The 27,578-nt window shown below is 42.3% G+C and overlaps 1 protein-coding gene across 5 annotated transcripts; it reads left to right on the plus strand.

Moving 5' to 3' along the window:
- On the plus strand, window positions 1–26,915 carry cep170bb (centrosomal protein 170Bb). Of its 5 annotated transcripts, XM_035954039.2 has the most exons (20): window positions 1–219; window positions 3,813–3,950; window positions 5,483–5,572; window positions 6,337–6,415; window positions 6,527–6,585; window positions 6,903–7,020; window positions 7,840–7,941; window positions 8,680–9,192; window positions 10,060–11,159; window positions 11,911–12,087; window positions 12,256–12,367; window positions 12,712–14,442; window positions 17,054–17,297; window positions 17,420–17,576; window positions 18,043–18,084; window positions 19,968–20,105; window positions 21,482–21,570; window positions 21,829–21,922; window positions 22,021–22,072; window positions 22,648–26,915. In XM_035954039.2, the coding sequence occupies exons 2-20, from the start codon at window positions 3,846–3,848 to the stop codon at window positions 22,842–22,844; spliced, it is 5,199 nt and encodes a 1,732-aa protein (XP_035809932.1). In that variant the 5' UTR covers window positions 1–219; window positions 3,813–3,845; the 3' UTR covers window positions 22,845–26,915. The 5 variants fall into 5 exon arrangements, with proteins under 5 accessions (XP_035809932.1, XP_035809935.1, XP_035809934.1 ...); XM_035954042.2 differs by lacking the exon at window positions 11,911–12,087; XM_035954041.2 differs by lacking the exon at window positions 19,968–20,105 and having other exon boundaries at window positions 2–219.
- Window positions 26,916–27,578: the final 663 nt, after the last annotated feature.

The following is a 27,578-nucleotide window of genomic DNA, read 5'->3' on the forward strand; positions in this document are numbered from 1 at the left end:
TACGCAGCGGGTGGCTGCTGGTGCGTCAGGAGGAGGCAGACACAGAGATGCCATAACAGCAGCAGCAGCAGCGACCGTCACAAGCATCGAACCGATCCGCCTCCTGACGGTCCGAGTCCGGCTCAGCGCGTCGCCTCTCATGCTCTGCCCGCCCCGCAGCGCGTCAGTCCGGGATTCAATCGGCGGAGAGCAGCGGAGGAGGCAGCATCTGGAGCGGAGGTAAGAGGAGGATGATGAGGAGGAGGACAGGGCGTGGAGGAGGGGAGTAAGGACCGGACTGTCTGTCTGTCCGTCCTCCTGTCTCTCCCTCTCTCTATCTGTATCTGTCTGTCTGTCTGTCTGTGTCTGTGTGCACCGGCTGCTCTGCTTGGCTGCAGGCCGGAGCGGCTCCTCCTGTCCGGCCTGCACCCATGGATGAGGCGCTGAGGCCCGGCGGGATGGTCCTGATGAGCCGCTGCGGTGCCTCCAGCATCCTGTGGTGTGTGTGTGTGTGTGTGTGTGGGTGCGGCCCCGTGCAGGTGAATCCTGATAGTGATGATGTCACAGAGGTGAACAGGTGATCCGCTCCAAGGTCGCATCCTGTCAGGTTCAGGAGGCTGCAGTCACGTGACACGTGACCGTATACTTACTGACAGGAAATATATCCAACCTATCACTGTACAGAATGTATATTTGTATGTACTAGTGTACTGTAAATCACAGATGAGAAAACATCTACATTTCTTATGACAGATTATTGTATGGCTGCACTAATTATTTGAATAATCACGTGATTAATTAGCAGCTCTTTGGATAATGAAATAATCACATTAGTCATTCCCAATTCCAGCAGCTTGTCAAACATGTTGATTTGCTGAATTTTTTGATGCTACACAAATCCAACAACTGAAATATGTCACATTTGCCTTTTATATTAGTGTTATTGTGTTCAGTGGTTTGGGCATTTTACAGACAAAAGCAATAATAGAATAACAGGAAATTATCAGCAGGTTCTGAGCCTGTAGTTGTGCTTTATTCAATTTCATTTTATCATTTTATCAAAAAAAAAAAACCACCAAAAAACTAAACAAACAAACAAAAACAGAAATACGGCTTGCTCATAAGGATTCCAGACCCTACATCCAGATATTAATGTAGGGTCTTAGCCTAATGATTTATGCAGGTAAAGGTGTATTTTGTATATATATTTTTGAGATATATAGCAGTAACTTGACTTTATCCACATTGTGCTTCTTATCAATAACATTCCTTCAACAAGTAGTCCAACCTGTTGGGCTCTGACTGGACGGAGCGTCTCCTCTGACATTAATTTAACACATCACTATTTCATCATAAATGTTAACTCTTGATTTTTATCCATTTTGCTGTGACTCATCCCAGTTTGCTCCTTCACTCGCTCCTGCAGACACAACTCAGGACTGGAAAACTAACTCACAAGCACTTAGTTCAGGAATCCCAACTTTCCTTTTGGGTTTAGCTTCGTTGTGCTCCAAAAAGAGGCAAAATCTCAAAGCCTTCTCCACCTTGCAGGTCTCTGCATCATTACTAAACTGTATCTGTGGGTAACACACAACCTGCTGCTATTTTTAGAGGGTTCCTGAATGCGGCACATCCAGCCTTCTGGTGCGACTGTGGTCAAAATGGATGCAGCAAAGTTCTGTTTCATTTCTGTGGCATCAGATTTGTTGGAGCTGCACCTGAGAGTTTCTAGAACAGGTTCGTTGACATCAGTGTCCCTCACTGTTATTTACTCTCCAATTCTCCATTTTTACAAGGTGCAAATAAAAGTGTCAGCTTCTCCTGCAGTTACTCAGATCTCAGTCTGACCTGCTGATGGAGACACAGACACTGATTGTATTTCTGAAACCTCCCAGTTGTCTCTGATCCATAAATCCAGAGGTTGTTCAGCTCGGCTTCACAGCTGGGCAGCTGTTATTGACTGAATGTGGGTGTTTTTCCCTCCTGGAGCTGAAGATGTTAAAAACAGACAGAACGGGATGTCGAAGCGACACAATGAGATTTTAAACAGTTGTAGAGACATGTAGCAAATCACCTAAAACCTCATCATCAAATCCAGCTTAGACTGAACACTTGTGTGTGTTTTTTAACTGGGGAAACAAAAAAACCTTGACAAGATGATAAATGGCAGCAATTACAGAGACATTATGATGAGACCAGAGTTAAAAACGCTACAATACAGCATTATCAATCAATGAGTAAATATGTTTGCCACATATGACACTAGGATGTAGGAACATAGTCCAGTTAATCCAACTTCTGGCTGGAGGTCATTAACTGTTACACAAGACCGTGTCATTGTGGCCCGTTGCTAGCTAAACTCCCTCAATGCTGTCACTGTAGTGTTAACCTGTAAGAGGTTCCAGATACTGCAACTAATGAACAATACTTGAAGTGCGTATTATCAAGTAGAATGGTATCAGGTTGGATCAGCAGTTAGTAGGAATTAAATGAATTAAATGGGTCAGATGACTTGATCGGCTCATCCTTGACTGTGTGCGAACACCAGATTTTCCTTTACTGCATGTACAGAACGAACAGCTAGAGGACCTATGGGGAGATATTCACTGAATCTGACATGAAGCGTATTGGATTAGAATCACTAATCCACCTTCAAACAGAGGCACAAGTGCAAAGGATGGATTGAAACGCTGCAGGAACGTGTATCGGTGCAGGAAGGACGGCTGTCTTTCACCTCATAGTCCCACATATCTTTATGTTTTATTCTACAAAAGAAACGTACTACAAACACTGACCTCTTCCTGTCTTTTCCTCTATTCTCTCCCTTTCACAGTAGTAACATGCTGGATGTTTGCAGAGATTTGTCTAAAAGACTGAAAGCAGGGGACAAACCTTTGTTTACAGACACACTGGTTGTAAATCCTAAGATTTTAGTGTGATGAAATGAATGTGGGTCCATGTAAGGTCCTCTGAAGTGACAGAAACTCTGAGCTCTCTGAAGCTGTTAATCTTCTTCCTTGGTTTTCTTCTCCTCTGGCCTGAATTCACAAATCTGGGTGTGGTGAAATAAAACTTATTAATGAAGAGCAGATTCTACAGCAGCTCTCATCTGTAACTGAGGATTATGTCATTATTGATTTGTGTTCTCATCGATTAATTGTCTGACAATCAGTCTAAAAAAGTTAAGATGGCTGAAAAAATTGTCCATCTCGGAGTCCACGCTGATGTTTTAGAGGACAGGAAATCCTCACCGTTCAGAGGAGAGATCTGACAATTGATTTATTCCTCATAACAATTTCTGCAATTTCTCCTTAAAACCAAACCAAGTTTACTGAGAAATAATGAAATATCTTCACCTGGACTGTTTCAATGGAAATTTATCATGTCACCTTTGCATCTTGAGAATAAGAAGCACATGTTTGGATTAAAAGTGGAATCAGCTTCAGGTTGATTCATGAATCTGCTCCCTGAGAGATTCGCAGATTTCAGCTGAATGTGCTTCATCATCCTGTTTAGCTGCAGACACAGCAGTCGCTTCTTTAGCAAACCAAGCAGTAAAATAATGCATTTAGCTGTGTCGTGTTTCCTCGCCGAACAGTGTGAGTCAGTTATTATTTAGCATCAGAAATAGCAGCATCATTCATTACAAAGTGACACTACATCCAGACTGATAAGTTTCTATCACGATGTAGTTTTACTGAAGGGCTGGAACAAATTGATACTGAGGGATGTGAAGCTGCTGAGAGGAAATAAAAGCAGCGCTGGCTTCAGATGTGCCAACCGGATGTGGATCATGTTCCTCTCTGTCTCTCCTCCTTTCCTCCATTTCCCAGGATGCTCTGGGGTTTCCCAGCAGGCCTGTGAAGATGAGTGTGACATCATGGTTCCTGGTGAGCAGCTCGGGCACTCGACACCGCCTCCCCCGAGAGATGATCTTCGTGGGCCGAGAGGACTGCGAGCTCATGCTGCAGGTGGGACTCGTTTCCACAGAAGGTTCCACATGTGAACAGCAGAAAGCCTCGATTCAGGACAGGAAACCACACAGCACAGATGAAAGCTAAGAGACGCAGGAGGGAGCCCTTTACAGGATGGACATTTTGGAATTCATGTCCCTCAGTCCAATGCTGCAGACACACAAGGTTTAACTTCTGCAGGTTCACTGTCTCACAGTCGGTTTCTGGCAGTTTAACTGATTGCAAATTCTTTTTTTTTGTTCTATGTGTCCCTCAAACTAGATTTTACACCTAAATGATGCCTTCCGTGCAGTGTAACCTGTTCCCTCCTGCAGCCCTCTGTACCAACTGTATGTGTTATTAAAGAGCCCATATCCTGCACATTTGCAGGTTTATAAATGCATTTTTTTCAGGTCCACTACAATATGTTTTCACACTTTAATGTGCAGAAACTCATTATTTTCCTCATCCTGTACACTGCTAGAGCCCCTCTTCTCAGCCTCTAATGAAATGGTCTGTTTTAGCTCCTGTCTCTTTAAGGCTCCCCTCCTGCTTTGATTGGTCAGCTGACCTTACGACAGGGAGGTAACCTGTAAAGACACAATGATGTAGCTCAAGCAGAAACAGCTCTATTGGGGAAATAATGGCTCTTTTTGTTTGAGTACTAAACCAGCCACCAGGCAGGTGTTATGCAAATGTGTTACATGGTGATGTCGATAGGTAGCGAAAGAAACAATGGACTTCAAACGAGGTGTTTCAGGCTGGTGAGGAGCAGCGTTTTCTATGCAGACAGAATAATGGTTTTCGTTGTGTTTGGATTTGTACATCTGCAGATCTTTTACAAGCAGCTACACAAGTCACTGGGAGCAAGCCAAAAAGCAAAATATGGGCTTTATAAGCCACAACCTTCCTCCATTTTTAAAACACAGCTGTGGAGCTGCTACTGGGTTTTTTTCAGTTGGAAATTCAAAAAAATCAACCATACAATGATGATCAAAGTGGTAAAACATGCGCAGAGCAGATGCTTGCACTACTCTAATTTCTACCACAACTTGTGCATTTATTTTGGCTATCTATAGTATGTACTGTAACTGTATGTCCTGTTTATTTCTTTCTTTAGTGCTACTTGTGCAGACATTTAGACTCTGTTCTAATTTCAAATATTAGGATATGTTTTAAATCACAGAAGTGCTGCGTTGTATGATGACTAAAAAGATAAACTCTGTTCGCTGTAGCTGGTAGGATCCTGATGTGTTGTCATGGTAACAGTTAGTATTACGGGTGGATTCCACGTGACCGCTACGACCTTCAGGATATCAAAGTACTTTAATCCGATCGCTGCAATTTGCATCAAAAATCTCACTCGTCCTTCCCAAAGGTCAGCCTCAGTCAGATCAGTCAGATGTGTGTTTAGATTTAGTGTGACTTCTATGACTTCTACTTATGAAAGATGTTATCGTCTCTGATCTCCTCTTCAAATCTACTTTGAAACCACAGAAGAAGAACCTGTGTGTTGGTGTGACTTTAAAGTTGTGTTTCTCTGTTGACAGTCTCGCAGTGTGGACAAACAACATGCTGTCATCAACTACAACCCGACTACTGACGAACATCTGGTGAAAGACCTGGGCAGCCTGAACGGGGTGAGACACACACACACACACACACACACACACACACACACACACACACACACACACACATCTTTACATTGTAACAGGTGTTAGGTATAAGGACAGGGAGTGGCGATCTCATTTTTTTCTTCTAAGTGAAATGATCCTGATGGCGGGTGATAAAACATAAAATCTTAACAAAACATTTTTACAAAGCAGATAATTATATTCTATTTCTTTTTAAATTATACAATAAAGTCAAAATGATGCACATTTATTTCTTCCCATGAACAATTTTTCTAATTTAGCATCCAGTGTGGTTGAAAATAATTAAATTAGTGAGATGTAATTTTAAAAAAAACTGATCCAAATCAGAAATGACTAACATGAACATTTTTAGAAAAATAAGGAATGAATTAAATGATAAAAAATGAATCGATAATTACACCTGAAAAATATCGATCACACTTTTTACTTAATAAAGGAAGAAACTGTTTTATTTTACATTTCTCCAGAATATTTATGTATTTAGTGATTTATTTTATTAGATTTTGTTTTATTCTATTGTATTTTTTTTTTAAAATTATTATTATTACTGCAGAGTCACTGATGGTGCGTTGAAGAAAACTGAAACATCTGAGAGTAGTTCAGAGATTGTATTTTCAATTTCTGTATGATCTGTTAGTTTGTGATTCTGCTGATAATATTCTAGTTGCTGTGAGATTAAGCAAAATCATCAGAACCCTTGAACACAGCAGAACTCAGTTTTTATTTGTTTTTTTATTTCTCTCCAGACGTTTGTGAACGACCTGCGGATTCCTGATCAGACCTACATCACCCTCAAACTGTCCGACATCATCCGCTTTGGATATGATATCCTTCAAACACACTTACTGTGCGTGTGCATGTGTGTGTGTGTGTGTGTGTGTGTGTGTGCGTGCTTGCTTCTGATGATTTTGATATTTTTCTGAGCCACCTCTCCACATTCTCACGTCTACGTTCTGGAGAAGAGTCAGCACAAAGTCCCAGAAGAGGCTCTGAAGGTCAGTGTGTGTCCTGTTCATTACCTTCTGGTGTGTATCTCCAGTCAGTCAGTGGGTGGTGCTGCTCAGTAACTGCAGAGTCCACCAGACTGCAGTTAGTTTACTGCAACCTGCAGGTCTCAGTATTTCCACAAGTACTCAGAGTATCACAAGGTTCTCATCAAACATGTCAAGCTGTCACTGTGTCCGTTAAATTCATCCAACACCACAAAGAAAACATGATCCAGCTGAGATTCACTACCCCTTTAATAGATATTACATCCAGTACTGTGAGTACATGCAGTACATCTGATAAACTCCTCTGTTTCTTCTTTCAGCATGAGAAGTACAGCAGTCAGCTGCAGATGAGTCTGAAAGCTTCAGAGGGGAAGAAGAGTGAACCGGAGGATCGTCCAAAAGGCGAGAAAACGCTGAGCAGCAAGAGCCTGACACAGGGTACTAATACTGCAAATACTACTGCAAGTGATGTGTTTAGGGTCACTGTGGGACGTTTGATGTCTCTGTGGTTGATGTGTGGAGACAAGCTGCTGTGTTGCTGCTGATTCGGAAGTTTTGAGTTTGTGATGATGTTCAGCTGATTTTTTTATCTGTGGTTTAGTTTCGGTTCAGCTCTGAGTCGACAGGAGACAAACAGATGGAGAATGAAGAAAACACTGAAGAGAGAGACAGTAATATGCCTGAGATCTGCTCACACCAGCATGTAGAACGTTGTGTGTCAGTTTCAGTTCATTCTGACTCCTCAAATTATTCTGTATCTGTATTTCTGCAAGAATCTGTGCAAGCAGACCAGTAGTCTGTCTCCTCAGTTTAATGACCTATTTGCTCTAGAGCTGCAGCTATTAACTGATCAGTCAACCAACTAATTGCCAGCTAGTTTAAATAATTTTTTTATGAGAAAAAAAGTCAAAATTCATCTGATTTTAGCTTCTTAAATATCAGTATTTTCTGGTTTCTGTCCTTTTCTTAAAACTGTGGCCCAAAAAAATCAATTTTCAAACTTCAATCTTCAAACTTGGTTTACACAGCAGCTTTCATAGAAGCTGATGTAGCTCAAAGTGACCAACACAGCTGGTAAATATGGACTGGAGGCTGATGCACAGCAAGATACAAGTAGAACACCAACAGCATAACAAAGTGACCTGTAAAGTCTAAATAGATAGAAGTAGATTGCAGAAGTAGATGCTGCAATCCATCAGTTTTAATCAATCGCGCTGAAAATCAAGATAGTAACAACAAACTGTTTGTCTCTGGCAGAAGCTCCAGTGTGTCGACCCACTCCTCTGTATGGACAGCCATCCTGGTGGGGAGAGGAGGATTATGGGAGTAAAGTCCAGACCAGCGACGGGTCTCATCCAGGTAAAAGATGTATTTATCATGTAAAATAGAAACAGATTCCGTTTGTATTATGGCTGTTGAGTAAGAAACATTAAAAACAGAGATTCACATGTTTCAAGTTCTCATCCAGCACTCACATGTTCATCCAAGTGTATACCATACACCTGTAACACACATATTCACAATTTCTTGCTTGATGATTTGCATTTGAGAATGTATTTCTAGATAATGTATGAATTTGCTGTATTTACATAGAAGTGATTAGCATCACGTTTAGAAACATTTAAACACAGTAACTATTGTTACTTACACACTTTCAGAACTTTTTGATAACACAACTTCAAAATTCTATCCAGCCAACAGTGTTAAACTTCTTTAAACATATAAAAATTCAAATGTATAAATGCATTTGCAAAAGCAAAGAGGACAAAATAAGAAAAAACAGCAAACTAAAGAATCACAGTGAATGAATTTTTCGGAGTTTAGAAAAAAATTGAAGAAGAGTGAAGTTAACAAACAGGTGTCAAGTTTGCTATTAAAGTTTGCATTATTTCAACTGTACAAAAGATATTCTTTTCATTTTATCAACCTTAGCAAAACTAGATGATAAAAAATGTCGGATATATGTGTAAAATGCAAATATCTTGTTTCCTGACCTTATTATGTTTACAGTATTTAGATGTTATACCATTTTTTATTATTATTGGTACTGCTATTTTTATACCTAATTACCTTGAATAACTTCTCTCTAATTGTCAGACGTACAGAAAGATGCTTCGTCTGTGGATCCAGATTTTTCTGGATCTCTGTCAGAGTCCCAACCAAAGACTGTCTTCCCTTCTTACCACCGCGAGCCGAGCTACTTTGAGATCCCCACCAAGGACTTCCAGCACCCCAAAACCTCAGGGGCGGAGCTCCATGAGATCCCCACGAAGGACACGGACACGCCCCCGGCCCCACCCTCTCCTCCCACTCCGACCCCGCCCGTCGTCCAGAGTCACGCCTCCTTCACCATCGAGTTCGACGACTGCATGCCCGGCAAGATCAAGATCAAAGACCACGTCACAAAGTTCTCCACCCGCCAGAGGAAACCTCAGGCTCCACCCAGCAAGACGACCATCATGGCTGCACCTGCAGATGTGATGTCAGCAGAGAGCAAAGTGGCTGATTGGCTGGTCCACAGTGATGTCAGCATGATGAGGAGACGTCCACCGTGTGAAGACGTTTACAGCACCAAGAGTGACCTCGCTATGAACATCAAAACCCTCAAAGGTGAGAGTCTCTCCTGGGATCAGTCACATTAATGGGTCATATTGGAGTTTTCACAGAGCGTTCGTCCATCACAATCAATGTTCAAGTTTATTCATATTTCCTTTATGATGGTGAACGGTGACGGCAGTGACGGCAGTACCAAAGTGCTGGGCATCACCACCTTAAAACTTTTTGAAGCTTTTTAGGTTCCCCAGAGCATAAATCTTAATGATTATCTTGCCCACTACTGACCTTTTGTGTAGCGCCACTGGCCTGTCCAGAAATGTCAATTTTTTATAGTAAATGTTTAAACCTAAGCGGAACATTTCTGTAAAATGTTGTGTTATCATTGCTGCTCTGCAGATGTGATGATGAATCCATTAAGTTTTACAAAAAAGAAGACAAATACTTAAATTATATTTCACTTGTACGTGTAATTGTAATCAGGCTATTTGAAGCTTTCTCAATCTTGATGTTTTTGCATTATGCCCAGCAGTTCTGCAGCTGACAACTATTTAGGATTTGCAACATAAAAATTCTATTCGGTGTTAACAGTTGAAAGCTGCTCAGAGCTACAGGTTCAACTGTTGAACTTAAATGGTATCTTCTGATTAAGAATCATAATCAGAAATCAGAATCAAACAAGAAATTTGATGTGGTGATTTGGTGCATAACATTAAACACTGACAAGTAGAAAGTTTTTAAAGAAGGATAGAGGTTTTTAAAGCAATGGTTGCAAGTCAAATAAACGGTAAGTGTAGCAAATCAGAGAGATAATAAGCAATAACAAGTAATACAAATATTTATAGTGCGCAGGAAGTGCACATAGTACATGGTGTAAACATTTACCACCAAGCAAAGGTTTGATGCTTCTCTTCATGTTACCAGGTCACCATCATGAGGATGGAACCCAGAGTGACTCAGAGGACCCGGTTCTTAAAGGGAGAAGTAAATCTCACCACTCTGTCCACTCTCACATCTCCATCCAGTCAGAGCAGTCTGAGGTGTCCCAGCAGGACGTCCAGTCAGGTCAGCCTGTCCACTGTCAGCTGCCTGCTCCAATGCAGAAGCTCCACCAGCCACTGCAGTACTCTCCCCCCAGACAAGCCCCCGCCTCACCTGTGGCCCCCGAGCGGCCTCTGTCCCAGAGCCCTCCTCAGGCTCCATCCCCCACAGAAGCACCCAAACAGGGGCCCCCTGAGCACCTAACCCAGCAGGCCTTCATCATTGAGTTCTTTGATGACAACCCACGCAAGAAGCGGTCGCAGTCCTTCACGCACAACCCTGCCCATGCGGACTCATACTCTGCCCTCAAGGCCAAGCTGGAGCGCCGGAAAGGTGGCGAGAGGCCGGCATCTGTGCACGGTCACATCCCTCCTACCCAGCAGGTGACGGTCCCTTTGAAAGGTCAAGGCCACAGTGGGCCCCAGAGGTCAAGCTCTCTAAAAAGGGAGAAGACGGAAGGGGAAGCAGCTTCGTCAAGTTCTTCCTCTCGCTCCTCATCAGGCATCGTCATCAGACCTTTTGGCAGCGTTGGGAAGAAGTCGAAGCTCGCCCAGGAGTTTGCTGCTGAATTCCTGAAGGATTCAGGTCGTAAGGACTCCTCCCCAACCAGGGAAAAGACATCACCTCCACCAATGTCGGCACCACCGGTAATGATGTCGCCTCATCATACAAGGATTCCCTCTCCTCAAGAGCCTCCAGCACCTTCCTCAGTCTCCTACCCCTCCTCGCCCTTACAGCCCTCAGCAATGTCAAAGGCCTCCGTCCCAACCAGTGTTCCTGGCAAGCAGGCCTCTCCAGTCCCTCTGTCGGACCCTACCATGTCCCCTATACTACCCCTGGGCATCCGTGGAGGAGACCCCAAAGGATCCCCGAGGATGATGAGGAACGAGGAGGACGACAGTCTGAGTGATGCTGGGACCTACACCATCGAGACAGAGTCACAGGACAAAGAGGTGGAGGAGGCTCGCAACATGATTGATCAGGTGAACTCACAGTGACCATGAAGTGTGAGAGTGTTTAGCTTTACAGATTACTGTGTCACGTAGCATTCATGGTTTCTACTGTTGGTAAAAAAAAAAATTTAAAAAACATGCCTTTAATAGTCCTGAGCAGTGAAAGGCATAGAAACAGCTCCATGAATAATTGCTCAGATCAGTGTCATTGTTACCAAAATATAAAGCTATTCAGGTAAAACAGCAGTTGGTCAATAAACTGGCGATGGTTGCTTCAGTTGAGAAAGATAGCAGATTCCCTTCCTTGAAACTCTTATTTGTTCTGTTGCAGTAAGTGTGACGATAGGCTACTAGTTTTTCATGTTCACCTTACTGTTGCAGCTAGCCAGCTATCATAAGGGCAAAACACAGTCAAACGTTACTTTAGAGTTCCTTTGTAGGGTTGATGGTATAGGGAACATAAAAGGTCTGATGTGTTGAATCACTTATTCTCCTCTGTTTGTCCTGATGACCTTCCCCTCGCTGCCTCTCCTTCACTCAACTGGCCACTTTGCAATAAAACTATCATAAAAACATTGTCAACATTGTAGAAGTGATCAGGGACTCTTGCTTTTTAGTGACAAAAATTGGTATGATCTGAAGCTAACTTCATATGAAACCAGCTTATATAAACTATGCGTCTTAATTGGCCTTAGGGATGCATGAAACCTCTTGTCCTTGTTGCTCCTTCCTGTTGCCGTGGTCCTACCCCCATCCTCATGCATGCCCTGTGCTCTGACAGGTGTTTGGTGTCCTCGACTCTCCAGAGTACAGTGGTGTGAACACAGGAGTGTATAGACCTGTAATAAATGATGGCAAGGATGAGCAAGCTAACCTGCCTAGCGATGGTAGCACTGTGGACCCTTTGCATGGCTTTATCCCAGCTGCTATCAGCGGCCCACCAACAGGCCCCATACAGGTAAAAACCTCTGGAAAACTGAATCAGAACCTGGAAGAACACCTGTGTAGCATGCTCTGAACCCACTGCATGCAGACGGGTGTTGTTATTCCCTGTTTCTCCTGTTACACACAGTCTCTGTTGGACTCTTTGTTCTCACATTTCTATTGTTTGGTTTTGTTTTTTTAGGTGCCGGCTGCAGCAGGTCTGGAAGGACCTAAGTGGGTTTCCCGTTGGGCCAGTCTAGCAGACAGCTATGCCGAACCAGGTTCCACTCCACCTCAAGGGGAATGTCTAGAAGGTGCTGTTAAAATTCTGTCAGAAAATAACTTCAACATGATGTGGAAAGGGCTGGGTATCAAACATTTATGGTTTTCCACTCAGCATGAAAATAAGATCTGTATCTGATCACTATTGTCACAGTTCTGAAATCATTTATTGTGATTATTATGATTCATTTGTGTCTTTAAGTGAAGACAAAACCAAAATGATACACAAATCAGATCATATAGATCTTCTGTTGTAAGGTGGAAAAGAAGCACAAATCTGCATGTTATGATATTTTTTCTTGAAAAGAAAAACGGTCACATTATTATAGGCAATTTTTAGAACAAAAATCTGAAGAATCTGAAATTGTTTTCATAGATCTGCGATTCATGAGCCGGTCGATGGGAAGTTACAGCTATGACAACTCAGAGTCAGAATCAAGCCACAGCTCAAGGACAAGAAGGCTGCTACCCCAGGTGCCTCCAGAAAAGCTGGACAGTGTTGCCCCGAGCATCCTCATTCGCCATGAATCTTACCAAGGCCAGGAACCTCTGGATAGAGTCTCTGGTCCTCCACGCCCACAGGACTCCACCCAGCGCCTGTCGGTTCAGGATGACGTGGATCCAGACAGCCTGAGTGATGCCAGTCGCTCAGATGACACACCTGTTCTGGAGAAAACAAAGAAGAGTCAAGCCAGGACCGGAGCTACGTCTCCAGGAGCCGCAGTTCCTCACTTTAAAGGGTCAGAGAAAGTGTCTCCATCCACCAAATCCACCTCCTTCTACATCGGTTCTGGAGACCATCCAGGCAAACCTGATCCGGCCCGAAGCCCAGTACAGTCTGAGAGGACACGTGACCCCCCGGCAAAAACTCCCCCTACCACTGTCCTGATCCGACACTTGAGTGGACATGAACCCAAGAGGACAGGTGTCAAACCCAACAGCTCTGCTCCAAACCTGCAAACACAGGACAAGGATTCTGTCCCCACTAAAGACGGCTGCATGTCGTCCTTTGTCCGGCAAGAGAGCTTCACCAAAGACCGGCCCACCGATACTGTCCAGATGAAGAAACTTCCTCACATCTCCAGCCACCCGTCCATCAGAGACATGGAGCAAAGGAGGGAAAACATGCAGGACACACAACCCTTCCTCCAGGAGGCTGAGGGGACTCTGTCCTCGCTGGACACCAAGTTCCCTTCCTCTGGTTCAGGTCGTAGCTCAAAGAAGGGAGGCTCCTCCAGTCACATGGATGACTCTCTCTCTGGTGAGTCGGATGTGGACACAGCGAGCACCGTGAGTCAGGTGAGTAGCAAAAATGCCCCAGTCAGCACCACTTCTAAAAAGCGTCCCGCCATCAGCAGCCTTCAGAAGGAGAAGTCCTCTTCCAGCCCATCAATCCAAGAAAAGGGACGGCAACTCAGTGCCCGCGAACGGCTTTCTGAGAAACGCCGGACCCAGGTGACTGCCGATGCGTCAAGCAAAGCAGAGGCAGCAAAGCGCTTCCAGATGCGCCGCAGTGCAGGAAACCGTGGCTCTCTGGATCTCTCTGAAGGCCAACAGGGTTCTGGTCCACACTGGACTGAAACAACATCATCTGATCATGAAACTTCCCGTCCATCCAGCCGCAGCAAGAAAATCATCGCCCCTCTTCAGAAAGAAGACAATGGAAAGACGCCCAAGACGGCGACTCAGCAGGTTCTGACACGATCCAACAGCCTGTCAGCCCCACGGCCAACCCGGGCGTCAATGCTTCGTCGAGCGCGCCTGGGCGAGGCCTCAGATAATGAAGGTGCTGAGACTGACCGGGGCTCCCAGAATTCTGACCATATCACTGCACCGGCCAAAGTGTCCTCCGAGGGGAAGAAGCTGTCCAGGCTGGACATATTAGCAATGCCCAGAAAGAGAACTGGTTCTTTCACAGCTCCCAGCGACAACGAGACGTCCTCCACAGGCCGGTCTGGTTTCTCCAATCGGAACTCTGAGTCTGTTGTCACCACCAGGAAGACATCGGTGGGCGACGCCCGGCAGGCTGCCAGTAGAGGGGGAGGGGCTCCAGGGAAGCAACCATTGACCCGTACCCGGTCCAGTGGAGCCAAGTACCCTAGCACTGGTGAGTCTTGTGTTTTCAGCTCTTTAGAAATGCACCATATTTTGGTCAAAAATAATCTTTCCCTTGATGTCCCTGTGCTTCTTTAGAATGTTGTAATCTGATTGCTTGGGTTTTTGACATCTGTACCATGCCTCTAGAATAAGGAACGTAGGGCGACCCTGCTGTGACCAAGGCTGATTTCCAGGTCACATTAATGCGAGGTGTTTTATTTGCCAAAATATGAGGATTCACTCCTTTCCAAGGGGATTTACTACCATTGTTGTATCATTAAATCAACTGGTCAGTTCTAATCTAAGCACCTCACTGCAAAAGTAAAAGAAAAACTCCACATCTAAACGAGCACGATGACGACAGTATTTAAGAAACATTTAGACTGACTAAATATTGTCTATTTCATTTAGTAATGCAGATTTCAAAACATCCAGATAGAGTTTAGAATTTGCCAGAGCTTTGCCAAATCTCTTGCATTTGTTTATTGGGGCATGAGGCTGAGTTTATTTTTATTATTTTAATGTCTTAAGGACAACAAACCTCACTGTAAATCTATATCCCAAACAAATTGTGGGTTTATGTGGGATATACCTCAGAGCTTTTCTTCCAGCTTATCAGTAATGCAGCAATACAATGTCTGCTTCACAGATATCCCTTCACTGTAGCTTTTGCTGCCTCTTTTCTGTACTGTGCTGTCTGGTGTTGATGTGCATCAAATGAGACAACTCTGTGTGACCCTATTCCTGTATGTTGCGCTTTCCTTTGAGAAATATAAACCTCTTTTTCTCTTCGTTAAACAAAAGAAACTCCCTTTAAGTGGCAGTACAGCAACAACAGACATACAGTCCACCGACATAAATGGTGATTTAAATCAGGACCTATCTGATCAAAGAATAAGTCAATAAGATAATCTGATCAAACAGATAAATCTACATGGAACACACATTTGATAGATAAAAATGTAATGAGGTTTAATACCCAGATATTACTGAATTAGGATGGTAAATGGCTCTCTCCCACTGAAAGCACCACAGCTGAGCACAGATTTGTGTATGCAGTATTTATCTGCTACATTAGAGGTTTGTGTAAACCGGCTTTGTTTTAGCATTCTGTTGGGAACGTCTGCCCTTTTACCATCCTTGTGGATCACATCACTTCTGTCCCTGCCGAGCTACTGCTTTCGAGCCATTGGAGTCTGTTTCTGTCGCTATGGAAACACAGCTTCCCAGCATCAGTCTCCTCAGTCATGTTCAGGAATTAGGATGTGGCTGTGCTCCGCTGTATAAATCCAGATCCTGACTGAAGCTAAGAGCAAATGCCAACGCAATCCAATGATACTGTGGATTCATTTTAGTAAATTCTGACCAACCATGAGGCTGCTGCCATGCAGACACAATCTGGTGTTGTATCACATTCAGAACAGTGCAGTTTAATTCAGCTACTGAATTAATCCAAGAGTGATACAAAATCCATAAGTGTGATTCCGATGTCTGAATTTATCCAACACATTCCACTTCGCCTGCATTCAGCTGCACAGCAACAGAGTCTGAAGCTCACTGATTGGATGTTTCATGAAGCAATGTTCTGTGGGATTTGTAGGTGATTTTTCTTCCCCAAAAACTCTCATGGATGCAGTTATTCAATTATGTTGATGTCAGTATCTCATTGTTTGTATTGATGATTGACTCCGGACAGTTCAACCCTCTGAACCCTGAGGAGTTTCTGGGCATTTTTTTGCTCCTGTCACATTTTTACTCCCCGTGCGTTCATTCTTTCACTCTAACATATCGAGAACTCAAGAATATCTTGTGAGCAGTATAACCGTTGTAATGCCATAAATCATAAAACAAGAATAACATTAAACTGGCTTTCTTCAATTATTTATTTCACAAAAATTGAAAAATCCTGGAGTCAACATGTGCAATATTTGTGCCCACAGGTGTTACCAATAGTAGGAATAAGTGGTTACTCTACATACTACAGATACTTCAGTTTCTACATGTTAATTTTGTTTTCAATACCGGTCTCGCATCTGCTCTGTATAAACATAGTCTGCAAAAATAGTCCTGGAATTTTTGCCATGTGACTGGCAGTTGCATTGAGTCACGAATGGTTTTAATGTAGCACAAACGAGCACAAAAGTTTTTGGATTTTACAGAATCTGAATAGATAAATTGCCCATTTTTTGCAAGCTTTGAAATGAGAGATTTAAAATAAAATGGCTTTGATGAAATATCCCGATTTTAAGATTTTGTTAAGTTTTCCGACATTTCCAATTCCCACTTTGTTTTCTGTTGTTTTTGGCTCCAATAAATGATGTAATTTTGGCAACGTTTGAAAAAAAAATTCAATCTTTATTTAAATATCAAGGAATCATTGAAAGCGTGCCATCATTTTCAATGATGTTGAGAGTACAGTCAAAACAGAATAAACAGGGCAAACATCAAACAATGGAACACAATTAAAATCAGCTACATTCATGAGTGGAGATGTTTGTAATCAGTCATGGTTTTATAATGGTTAATGTCCATCACAGTGCTGGAAGGATCACCTGATGCTGGAACATGTACCATGCAGGAGTTCTGGATCACAATATTAATCTATAATGAAATATTTTCAGGTTCCCGTCGCAGACAGAAGGGTTCGGACTTTTCCTCTTCTTCTGAGGAAGAATACGAGACAGGTGCCGGCACTTCCAAAGCCAAACGCTCCTCCCATCCACCCACCTCCGCCCAGACGCCTCGCAGCCATCGGTCAGCAGCCACGAGAACTAAATCTGTCTCCCTGGAGACGGAGGAGGACGAGGATCAGAATGACATTGACCCTTACCAGAACTGGTCCACGCACAGTGCTGAGATTGCTAAGTAAAAATGCAATGACATATTCAAATATATCTTTCATCGTAGCTGCCCGGTTGTCACTGGCTTCTCTGTGGTGCCACTTGACGTCACTCAAACCTCCATGTCTGTTTGTGTTTCCACCACAGGCTCAGTCAGGATCTGGCCAAAGACTTGGCCATCCTGGCGAAAGAAATCCACGACGTTGCAGGGGACGGGGACTCGCCGAGCTCCGGCATGGGCACCACCACCTCACCCAGCTCACTGCCCAACACGCCGGCCTCCACCATCTCTGCCAGGGAGGAGGTGGGCCATGACCATTCCTCATTCCGCCACAACCACCACACATACTTCAGCTTCTAAAACTGGGAACACACAACAATTTTAAACTTGATGATAGCAGTGAACTGTCAAGTGACCAATAGGGGGCAGTTTGTGAAGTACCAAAGATGGCTGGTATCATGAGATAATGTCAGAGTTTAGGACTAAAATTTCTTGAACTTGTTCATGTATTCCATTTCTGAACTGCAAAAATGTGTTTGTGATGTTGATCACCATCATAAATCTAAGCAGTCAGTCAGTAACTGTGCACCTGTGTTCCCAGTTTGCATTATGGGTCTTCATTGTGTTCATCTGTCCATCATTTGTATTGATTATGACACTGGAGTTTACTCAGGGGAAAAGTCTTGTTGAGTTTTGGTTGCAGGTTGAATTGCAGGAGCTTCGTCATGCTTTCGAGTCTCATGATTCATTTCTCTGTTCTGCTGCACAGACGCCATCTTATCCATACTTGCGTGGGGTTCGACCATCTCAGGTGTCTAACTCTGACTCATCACTCCTACTGCCCTGTGATTGGTTTTCCTCTTCCCATCACTGATCCTAACACTCCCCTCTCACTGGTGTTGGATTGTTTTAAAGCACGTTTGATTTCTGATTTTGAGATTTGAGTAGTCCTTTATGGAAGGTCACTAATGACAAAACTAATGTGCTAGCACAAAACAAATTTAAGCTGGAATCAGTCTGCAGGGTTGAGGTTTTTAATGGACAGCCAAAAATTTCAGTGTACAAACCCAACAAAACATAACTCTAACCTGCCCTTAAAGGTCCTCAGGATGAAGACTCTCTCTGCATCTGTGATTTACAGCACAGAGAAAAACAGTTGACCCCAAGGCATGAGACCAGGACTTTCTATCACTTCTAACTTTCTCTCTAAGCGATCATTCTTTATGGAAATCCCTCTGAATTCACATCCCAGTCGTTAATAACACATTTAGTGATTTTGTCAGACGATGTAGAAGTTAAAAAATCAATAGTTTAGCATTGCAGAACAGCATCGTGAAAATGGCTCAGAGGTACCTGCCAGTTAACATTTATTCTTAGCGTGCTGCATTTCAGTCACTATTTTTTAGACTTGTTCTGTTGTCTGACAACAGAAGCAGAAAAAAATTATAAATAAGAAAAGCTTTACTGGGATCTGGCTGTATGAAAACACAGTATAAGTGAGCACAGAGAGCAGAAAATGAGCAAACAGATGTAAACAGTGACTGGGTTTAATTCGCACTGAAACACTACAGGCAACCTGAAAACACTGAGACCCAACCACTTCTTGTTTATTGGTTTCAGATTGGTATTAATGTTTCCATCATCTGTGAACTTTCCTCAACTTTACTGATTCCACAGAATTCTGACCTGTGGACATATAATCAGAGCTAATAGTAAGTTAGCAACATTAGCCACATAATGTGCTAACACTAAGGATTTTCCTATTTTTGTGGTGACATTGCCATCAAAAGTACAAGTAATTCACTAGATCAAATGCTGGAAGAGCGTAAAGACTCTTGTGTTCATAAACACCAGAACATTTGGTGTGTTTTGCTTGTGGCTGAGACATTTTAGAGTTGACAGAAGCAACTCTGGAAAGTAAATATGATTAATTAATTCAACTGTAATCAGTCCAACTCCATACATGACTCTACTATACCTGACCTAACGCTACCCTTCTTTATTTAACCAGACCTGCTGAAACTCCCCAAACTAACTGTATCTTAACATACCCAACCCAAGCCTACCCAAGCTTACCTCTGCCTGCTTACTGTCCTGATCTACAACACCTGGCACCCTCTGTTCTATGTAAGAAACTGATCCCAGCCCAGTTTTACTCCACTCTGTTCTACCCAACATCACCCTGTCACATCTGTCATGACCCAGCACCAGCTACCAGTATAATCAGATTCATCAATCAGTCTTCTTGTCTGCCAGTAAGAAAATAGGATTCTAAGTGTCCTTAAAATGATGCTAGAATCTGTCCCCACTCGCTGCCCAGTCTTTATTTCCACACAGATTCCAGCTCAGATTTGTTTTCAGCTCACTCCACAGTTTTGTTGTTGATGAACTTCCGCTGACCTCCACCGTTAATGAACTGGTTTTTGCTGGTTTGGGGACAGTTCATGGAGCTGTGGCTGGTGACCAGTTGGGTTCTCCTGCACTCCCACGTCTCCCTGTTGTTGTTAACGCGCTGTATCCCAGCAGTACTAAAATTCACTGCATACACTGTTGCCCTCCACCATTGCAGCTGCATGTTGACTTGGTGCATGCGTTCACAGAGCACCGCCATCACTGACCGGCTGCTCGCTGGTTTGATGATGAATATTTAGTGGTTGGATCACCGGAGCCAGACTTCCTCTATTCTCTTTCCAGCTGGTCCAACATATCCCTGAGGCCAGTTTAAACTACCAGAAGGTTCCTCCAGGTTCTACTGCTGTCTCGGACCTGGACGCAAATATGAATGAGCCAGACCCCAGTTCTAAGCAACGGCGTCCGTGGAACCGTGAAGAGGTCACTGTCTAATCCCAACGAGGCTACGTTCACACCGCAGCTCAGTGTGTCTAAATTTGAGGTTTACGCAAGAAGTTTTTAGACCCTGTGAATATATTTTTAAATATATTATTAATTATGAATTGAACAGATACAACTTTTTGCCCAATATATGTCGTAACCAGCAAGTCTTAAAATTAAAGCTAGCCACTTTTTCTGGAAATCAGTCACAAACTTGTTACATGTGCACTTTGAAATGAATGTTAACAAAAAGTGATTAAAATTTGATGTTAGATTTTTTTAACTGTTATACATCATAATGTAAACATTTTATTTAAAAAAAAAAAACTAAGTTAAGCTTTGTTAGATAAAAACATTAGTAAAGTTTATTCCACAGCATCTTACCACTTCAGCAGGTTTCCAGCACCTCATCTTTCTTTGCATTAATGATGAATTTAGCCTCTCTGCTCTGATGGGGGCACCAACAGCCCCCCCCTAGAGGCTGCACTGTTCTTTACAGTCAGAGGTTAAATTAGGTTGGAGCCCAACAGAGCAGAGCTGAGCCCCCTGGTATCCAGACCACATTCTGCTGGAGTTCAGCTCCATTTCATTCAGTTTAACAGCACAGTATGAATCTTGAAATCTGCCTTGCACAGAATCTAGAATGTTTCCTTTTCTTTACATTTGTTAAACAGCTGTAGCATCACAGCAGCAGGGTCCAGAGGCCGTTCACGTTTTATGAATGTGAAGCAGCAGTAATTAATTTACAGTTAACATCTGTTGAAGTGTCACTGTAATCTCATGTAGACTGTGTTGAATGGAGCTGAAAGAATTTTCTTCCTCTTACTGAAGAAGAGCTATTGTTACTCTGAACAATCTTCATCCAGCACTGTAGTTTTCACTGGAACTGTTTTGTAGACATAGCTCCTATTTCTACTGTCAACAGTCTGATCTGTGAAACTGACCACAAAGTCTCCCCCTCCTTACAAATCCCAATTTAACCCCTGATTACAGCTACCTGGTGACTAAACAACATCCTTGTGATTGATCTATTCTTGGAGCATTATTAGCATTCAAGCTAAAGAAGTTTGTCCTGAGGGTGGCGCTAGACAAAAGAGCAACGGGTCATTATGTATGGCCCTGCATTTCACTAGGCAACAAGAACTAAAAGAATAAAATAATTAATAAAAGTGATGAAATCAAACTGAGCTGCCGTGTGAACGTAGCCACACTCAACAGTTCACTATGAGCCTTAACATGACTGCGACTGCTGCAGTTAGTTTTGGTGTGCTGGGAAATAAACTGCTGTTCATGTCAGTGCTGATGTGGATGAAACATTAGCACTGCTGCTTTGCTTTCATCTGGTTCCTTCTATGTCTCTAAATAAACTCTTTCAGGTGATTCTGGACAACCTAATGCTGAATCCAGTGTCTCAGCTGTCTCAGGCCATCCGGGAGAACACCGAGCAGCTGGCTGAGAAAATGAAGTAAGGAAGCGCTTGACTCTTAAACTGTAGCAGCAAATTTAGTCATTGCATTTTTTTTAGCTCTAATTTCAAGAAAAACCAAAAACAAAGGAGTGACAAGTAAAGTGGGAGTTTCTTGTCCAGTTTAATTTGGGTCACTTTGTGTTTGTGTCCACTTGCAGCCGTCTTATTTTTGGTTCAGGTCCATCGACGCTTTGTACAGTTTTGAACCCGTCTGCTGCAGTTTGACTTTCTGACCTGGCAGTGTGTTTGTCTCAGGGTTTTGTTCCAGAACAAGGCGGAGGTCTGGGAGGAGATCGAGGCGAAGATCAACTCTGAGAATGAAGTCCCCATCCTGAAAACCTCCAACAAGGTTCCTCTGCCCATTTATTAGTTATTCTAAATGACACTCAGAATGTAACACGTGCACAACTAGAAACTTCTGTCCTAATTGCTGTTTTAATGTTGCAGGAAATTACCTCCATTTTGAAAGAACTGAGAAGAGTTCAGAGGCAGCTTGAAGGTAAATGCACATTTAGCTTTGCACGTTTTGTCCTGTTTGAGTTCATGCATTTTCTTCGTTTTTATATATAATTGTGTTTAATCTGGTCAGTATAACAGGAGCAGAGAGGTTACCAACCATGTCAGTGGGACTGATTAATGAAACAAACAAGAAAAGGACAAAGAACTTAACTAAACGTTAACTCCAGTTTTTCAATTGTGTTATTTAATGTCTAAAACACCCAAATCCCTCAGTTTTTGTTGAACACCATTAAAAGCTGACGTTATAGAACAGTTAAGAATTATTACCAAGAGCAAATCTCTGTTGTACACTGTCACAGGTAAAGAACAATATATTCTGCCTATGAAATAGTCCACAAAATACAGAATGGACCAATAACTAAAGATTCACCATTTCCTCTTTGTCTTATCACTGTACCTGACTTCTGAGAATTTGTGTTACCACTACCACCAACTCATAAAACTGCACAATTTTTTTTTTTACTCAAACTGAATGTTGTCAAAGAAGATATTTAAAGCCCAGTGTTGCTGTGACATACATGGATACTAACTATTGTATGACTGATGTTGTTGCAGTTATAAACACCATTGTGGAGCCTGGTGGGAGTCTTCAGACTGCAGCCGTCGGGACTTCATCTCTCGGTCAGACTCGAACGTCCTCGAGGGAGAAGAAGCCCGCCGCCAAACCCCGCGGTTCCACCTCGGCCTCCAACGCCAATGAAAGCACCAAACGGCCACCTCGTGGACCCGACGGGGGCCACTACATGGCCTGAGCGGGCCACCGTAGCACCTTTGGAGAGTTACTGTGCATCCACACTGCCAGCAGCCTCTGTCCAAGGTCCTGATTACTGACTGTAGCACCCAGATCAGCTCTACACTGAGGTTTATTGTGTAGTTGGGATAGGGCCTTAAACCGTCTAAGGCTGGTCATGTAGGTTCATCAGCAAACCTTTTTAAAGTAACTCATCATCCATCAAATTGTGTCCTGTTTTAAGGGGTTATCTCTTTAAAAGTTCATATTCAAACCTGAATTTGTCGGATCAAACACTCAGAGATCAAGAAATTAGGTTTCTATTTATCTTTAATCAGTGTCCCTCAATTCATTGCACACTGGACTCTACAGTGATACTATAATGAGTAGAGGCCTCAGAGCTTATGATATGAGGACTTTCTCTATTTTAGTCCCATTGACACTCCTAAAAACAGCATTGTTGGCACAGCTGCTGTTTGGTCTATGTGGTTAAGTTTGTTTGTCACCAGATTGAACTCTAGAGAAAACATCCTCAGCAAATGAGTCAATTTCTCTCCCACATTCTGAATTAGACCTGAGCAGTCTTTCCATTTCCGTTGTGCATTGCATTGTGGGATATTACTGTGCTTTAGCATCACAACTCAAATTCACTTTTTTTGTAAGCATTCTTTCTGCACAATGTTGTATGTAGTCAGTTTCAAAATCTGAGATGACATTTGTAAAATGTCATCCAGTTCTTTTGTACATTCTCACAGCTTCCCTCTAGAGCTGAGCCCTAAAAAGTGTCCTAGAGGTTGGTTGTAATGATTGGTAGGACTCATACTGGTCGTAACATGCAGTTAGTTTCTGGAGAGATCGGCTGCTGGTGCTGTGGATGCACTGAAACTGTCCAGAACAAAAGCTCTCATTTGTATCCAGTGATTCAGTCAGTAAGAACAAATGCATTTTGAGTCTGTAGGACTGCTTCCACGTCGCACAAGCTGAACAAAATTTAGTCAAAGCTGCAAAAAGAAGCGGCTGCTCGCACCACAGTAGTACTTGGATGATGTACAAAAATATATTGATAGCCTTCGTGCTTTGATAATCTGTTGTTGCGTTGCATTTGAACAGATGATAGATTGTGTGTTTTGAGAAGTTTGTCTCAGTTTTTCTGTCTGTGTTTATGAAGAGAGAGTCGTAGCTTTGTGCCCATCAGAAGGTCTGCGCTGCCTCGGCCTTACAGGCAGCAAACGGCAGTCTGAACTCGTCTGTAAAAGTTAAAAAGATATACTGTTCTATTTTATTGAATGTTTCTGAGCTCTGTTGCCTGTCCTGTGACCGTCAGGCTCTTTTATTTTTGCCATCTCGCTGTGATTGTGCGTTAACTGTGAAGCTGCTTCAGGTTTGTTGTAGCTGAATGTTGCGAGTGCTGAATGTTGGAGAGTTTTCTGTGAAATTTCAGTTGATCTCAAGCAAATCAGCATAACTTAAAACCAAACAAATGATCTAATCCGAGAGACATCACCTTTATAGCCGCGATGAATGACTCCCAAGAAACTCGACAATCTGCTCTCTGACTGCTGAAGTAGTGAAACAAGTCAGTTTTGTTTGATGCATTGCTCTCCCAGTTGTCTTTTAAGCTTGATTAGTCAATAGTTAATAACCCAAAACCTGAAGCGCACAGCTGTGGTTTAATTTTAAGAGACGGAAACAGAAACTAAATTCACAAAAGAAAAAGAAACTGCCGATGTTCTTTGGGAATCACGACTCAGTGTCTTTAATTTATGAGATGAAGATTCTCTGATTATGAGATAAATATTTCATCATTTTCTCCTAGTTATGAAATGAGGATCCTGCAAGAGTGAGCTGCAGAAGTCAGAGCTATTTTAAGAAATGTCTACAGTTTTATTGTCGTACAAATGTAACAAAGCTGCAGTTGTTTTCAAGCACAACAACCATCCATTGTACAGAGACATAGTGACAACTGACCAACAGAGTTGACCTCAATTTCTTTGAATTAGAGTGATTTACTGGACAAACTAAGTAGGTCTCCCTATGGTTGGTACAGAAGACAGAAATAAGGCTGTTATAAAACATCAAATGAGTCCTTTACACTCCTATTTTTGTCTCACTGAAGTTTCTGCAAACTTTAGAAGTTTCTTTATGATTTTACATATTTACACACTGTATAGTTGTGACTGTCACCCACAAGTCGGTATTTTAGTGCCTAAAACCTGACTTCTATCAAAAGGTGATGCAGTATTTATTGTTGGCGCCATTAAAACGGACTGTGTGAAACGCTAGGAGTTTATAGTATTAGTCATGTACAGTTAGATTACTTTCCAAAGCCAACAACATGATCTAGATTGTTTTTGACCTTTGAATTTCTTGTAAAAACCTTCCTCTATGAACCTCCTTTAAGTTTACATCAGTTTTAGAAAAGTGCTATATGAAGAAAGTATTTAGACTTCTAAGTTGTTGGACCACCACCTATTCAGAGAGAGGTGGAAGATGAAGTGAAGTACCTGTGTAGCGTGTATGTGTGTGTCTGTGTGCTGCTGACTGTGCTGTTGTCGCTGTGTGTTGAGCTGAAGTTTGTGTTTTTCTTGCTTTGTGTGTGTTAAAGCAGCCGAGACCTCTGTGCGGAGAGCGCTGCAGAGGTAGAAGTAGGAACAGGAGCTGACTCGCAGACAGAGATCGGATTAACCTTGCTTAGCACAAACACTGGAAGCAGGAGGAAACTTTTAGCATAGCTCCATCTGAAGAGAAAAACAATGACCTTCCAACTGCTCTGAGTCTGTCTGATTCACATGTATGTTGTTTATAAATTGGTGCATATCATAACTGATTTTCTTTATCTAAACAAAACTCAGCGTGCAACTTCCTGTGGAAATTTGCTATTTTAAGTCTTCATCATTGAAGAGATTTGCACCCTCTACAATCACAAATGGTGTCAAAATCTCGCTTCCTAAATGACTGTCATGTGCAAATTACAGTTGTGCAGTTTTCTTCCATACTTAGGCATCAATCACAAATATGCCATTTCTTTTGATGGGCTGAAATCTGCCCCTGGTTCAGTTCTGCTCAGACACTTGTGTTGCATGTTGCATTCACTTTCTTGTCTCTGTTTACAGTCTGTTTCCAATAGCCACGTCAAGAAAGGAATCACAAAACAGCCTCTTTTTGACAGTCCAAAATGCAGGTGAATATCAGAGGACCCATGATCAAACCCCGTGGAAGTCCGCAGGTGAAATACTGATTTACATGTCATCTTGTTAAGCTATCTGCTACTGTTTTACCTTTCATGTTGCATGGTGTTCAGTAAACACCACACAACATGTAGACCAGACAGACTGGGAGTTGCTGAAAGGTTGCTTCTTTTCTACCTTGTGGGAGCTGAAATAAAAATTTCTCCATGCCTTCAGTCTAAGTTCAGCTAACTGCATCCTGGACATCAGAGATCAGTTTGGAAAAGACAGACTGCGGGCAGATTTAATTAAACTGTTGCTGTAAAGTGTTTGGTTGGAGAGACAGGATGTGTTAGAGTTTTCTTTCGTAAAGTGCATGTTTCCTGTAGCTTGAGGCAGGTGAGAGTTTGAGGCTAGTTCACCAAATGTGCACTTTTTCATTTAACAAACACCTTGTGAAAACAGGTGGAGCTGAGACTCTTATGGCTTCTATTTGTTTGTCATGATGTTTTCGTGCTCTGCAGCCATTCAGAATGTATTGATTTATCACCTGCCCACAACACAAACCTGATTGGCCATTGCTGTGATGATGTAACTGCTGCTGCTACAGGTGATTGGTCATTTGGGCTAGCTGCATTTTGTGTTTTTGTTACAGTGCATGCAACTCTGAACCAAACAAGCTGTAGAAACAGGCTGAATAGATGAAGCAAACCAAACATTTACTCTGTAAGTGTACTGTTATTAGAACTCTTTTTTATGCATTTGATCATATGAAGGTCAGTCGACCGCCGTGTTTCTAATGGAATTAACCTTCCTGATTATTTATTAAGTTGAAATGATTTACAGATATCTGAACTCTCATGTGGTCATTATCATCAGGATTTCTTTGTATCATCATGTCATTTGTAATAAACAGATTTCATGCATTCTGCTGTTGAAATTTGACTTTTTGACCTATTTGACCTGTTGTATTTAATAAGAAGCATCTTCAGTTCAGTCAAGTTTGTCTTTGTCAGTCATGTTATCTGACATGAAGAAATACATTTGTGCAAGAAAGTCACCTGCAATTTACTGAGAAATAGACAAGATACAGGAACAAACCAGCTGAGATGAAATGGCAGGCAACAGTCGACCTTTATGATGTAACAAATATCAATTTTAATGTAACTTTCAGTCGAATATCTTCATGTTGCTGTAAGAAATAGGTCAGTTGTGGATTAATGATGATAGTCAACCATCTGCATCCTCAGAAGAAATTATCACTGATGCTCTCCAACCATTTCACTTAAAAAAAAAAAAAAAACATAAGCACAGACATTTCACAGGATTTTACTGCATCATCATTGTGTTGCATCACTGAACAGTAGAAGCTTCTTCATAGATGAAAACTTCTTCCATCATACAGACTACAGCAGAGGTGAGTACAGCCCTCTGCAATATCACTTGAATGCCAAATGATTCAAAATTGTTTCATCTTACAGTAATCACATTACTTCTAAGTTGCTTGTAAGTTCTATTGAATTCACGTCATTCAACAAACCAGGACTAATTTTTCACTTTTCTCTTTTTGAGAAACTATTGTGTGGTTT

The sequence above is a fragment of the Amphiprion ocellaris genome, chromosome 12 (genome assembly GCF_022539595.1).
Source record: "Amphiprion ocellaris isolate individual 3 ecotype Okinawa chromosome 12, ASM2253959v1, whole genome shotgun sequence".
NCBI lineage: Eukaryota > Metazoa > Chordata > Actinopteri > Pomacentridae > Amphiprion > Amphiprion ocellaris.

Excerpts from the sequence above, each read along its gene's own strand:
- cep170bb (XM_035954039.2), top strand. The coding sequence starts at position 3,846 with ATGAGTGTGACATCATGGTTCCTGGTGAGCAGCTCGGGCACTCGACAC. Across the intron at positions 6,416-6,526 it reads CATCATCCGCTTTGGATATG|ATTCTCACGTCTACGTTCTG; the intron begins ATATCCTTCAAA and ends CCACCTCTCCAC. Across the intron at positions 17,577-18,042 it reads CCATCTCTGCCAGGGAGGAG|ACGCCATCTTATCCATACTT; the intron begins GTGGGCCATGAC and ends TCTGCTGCACAG.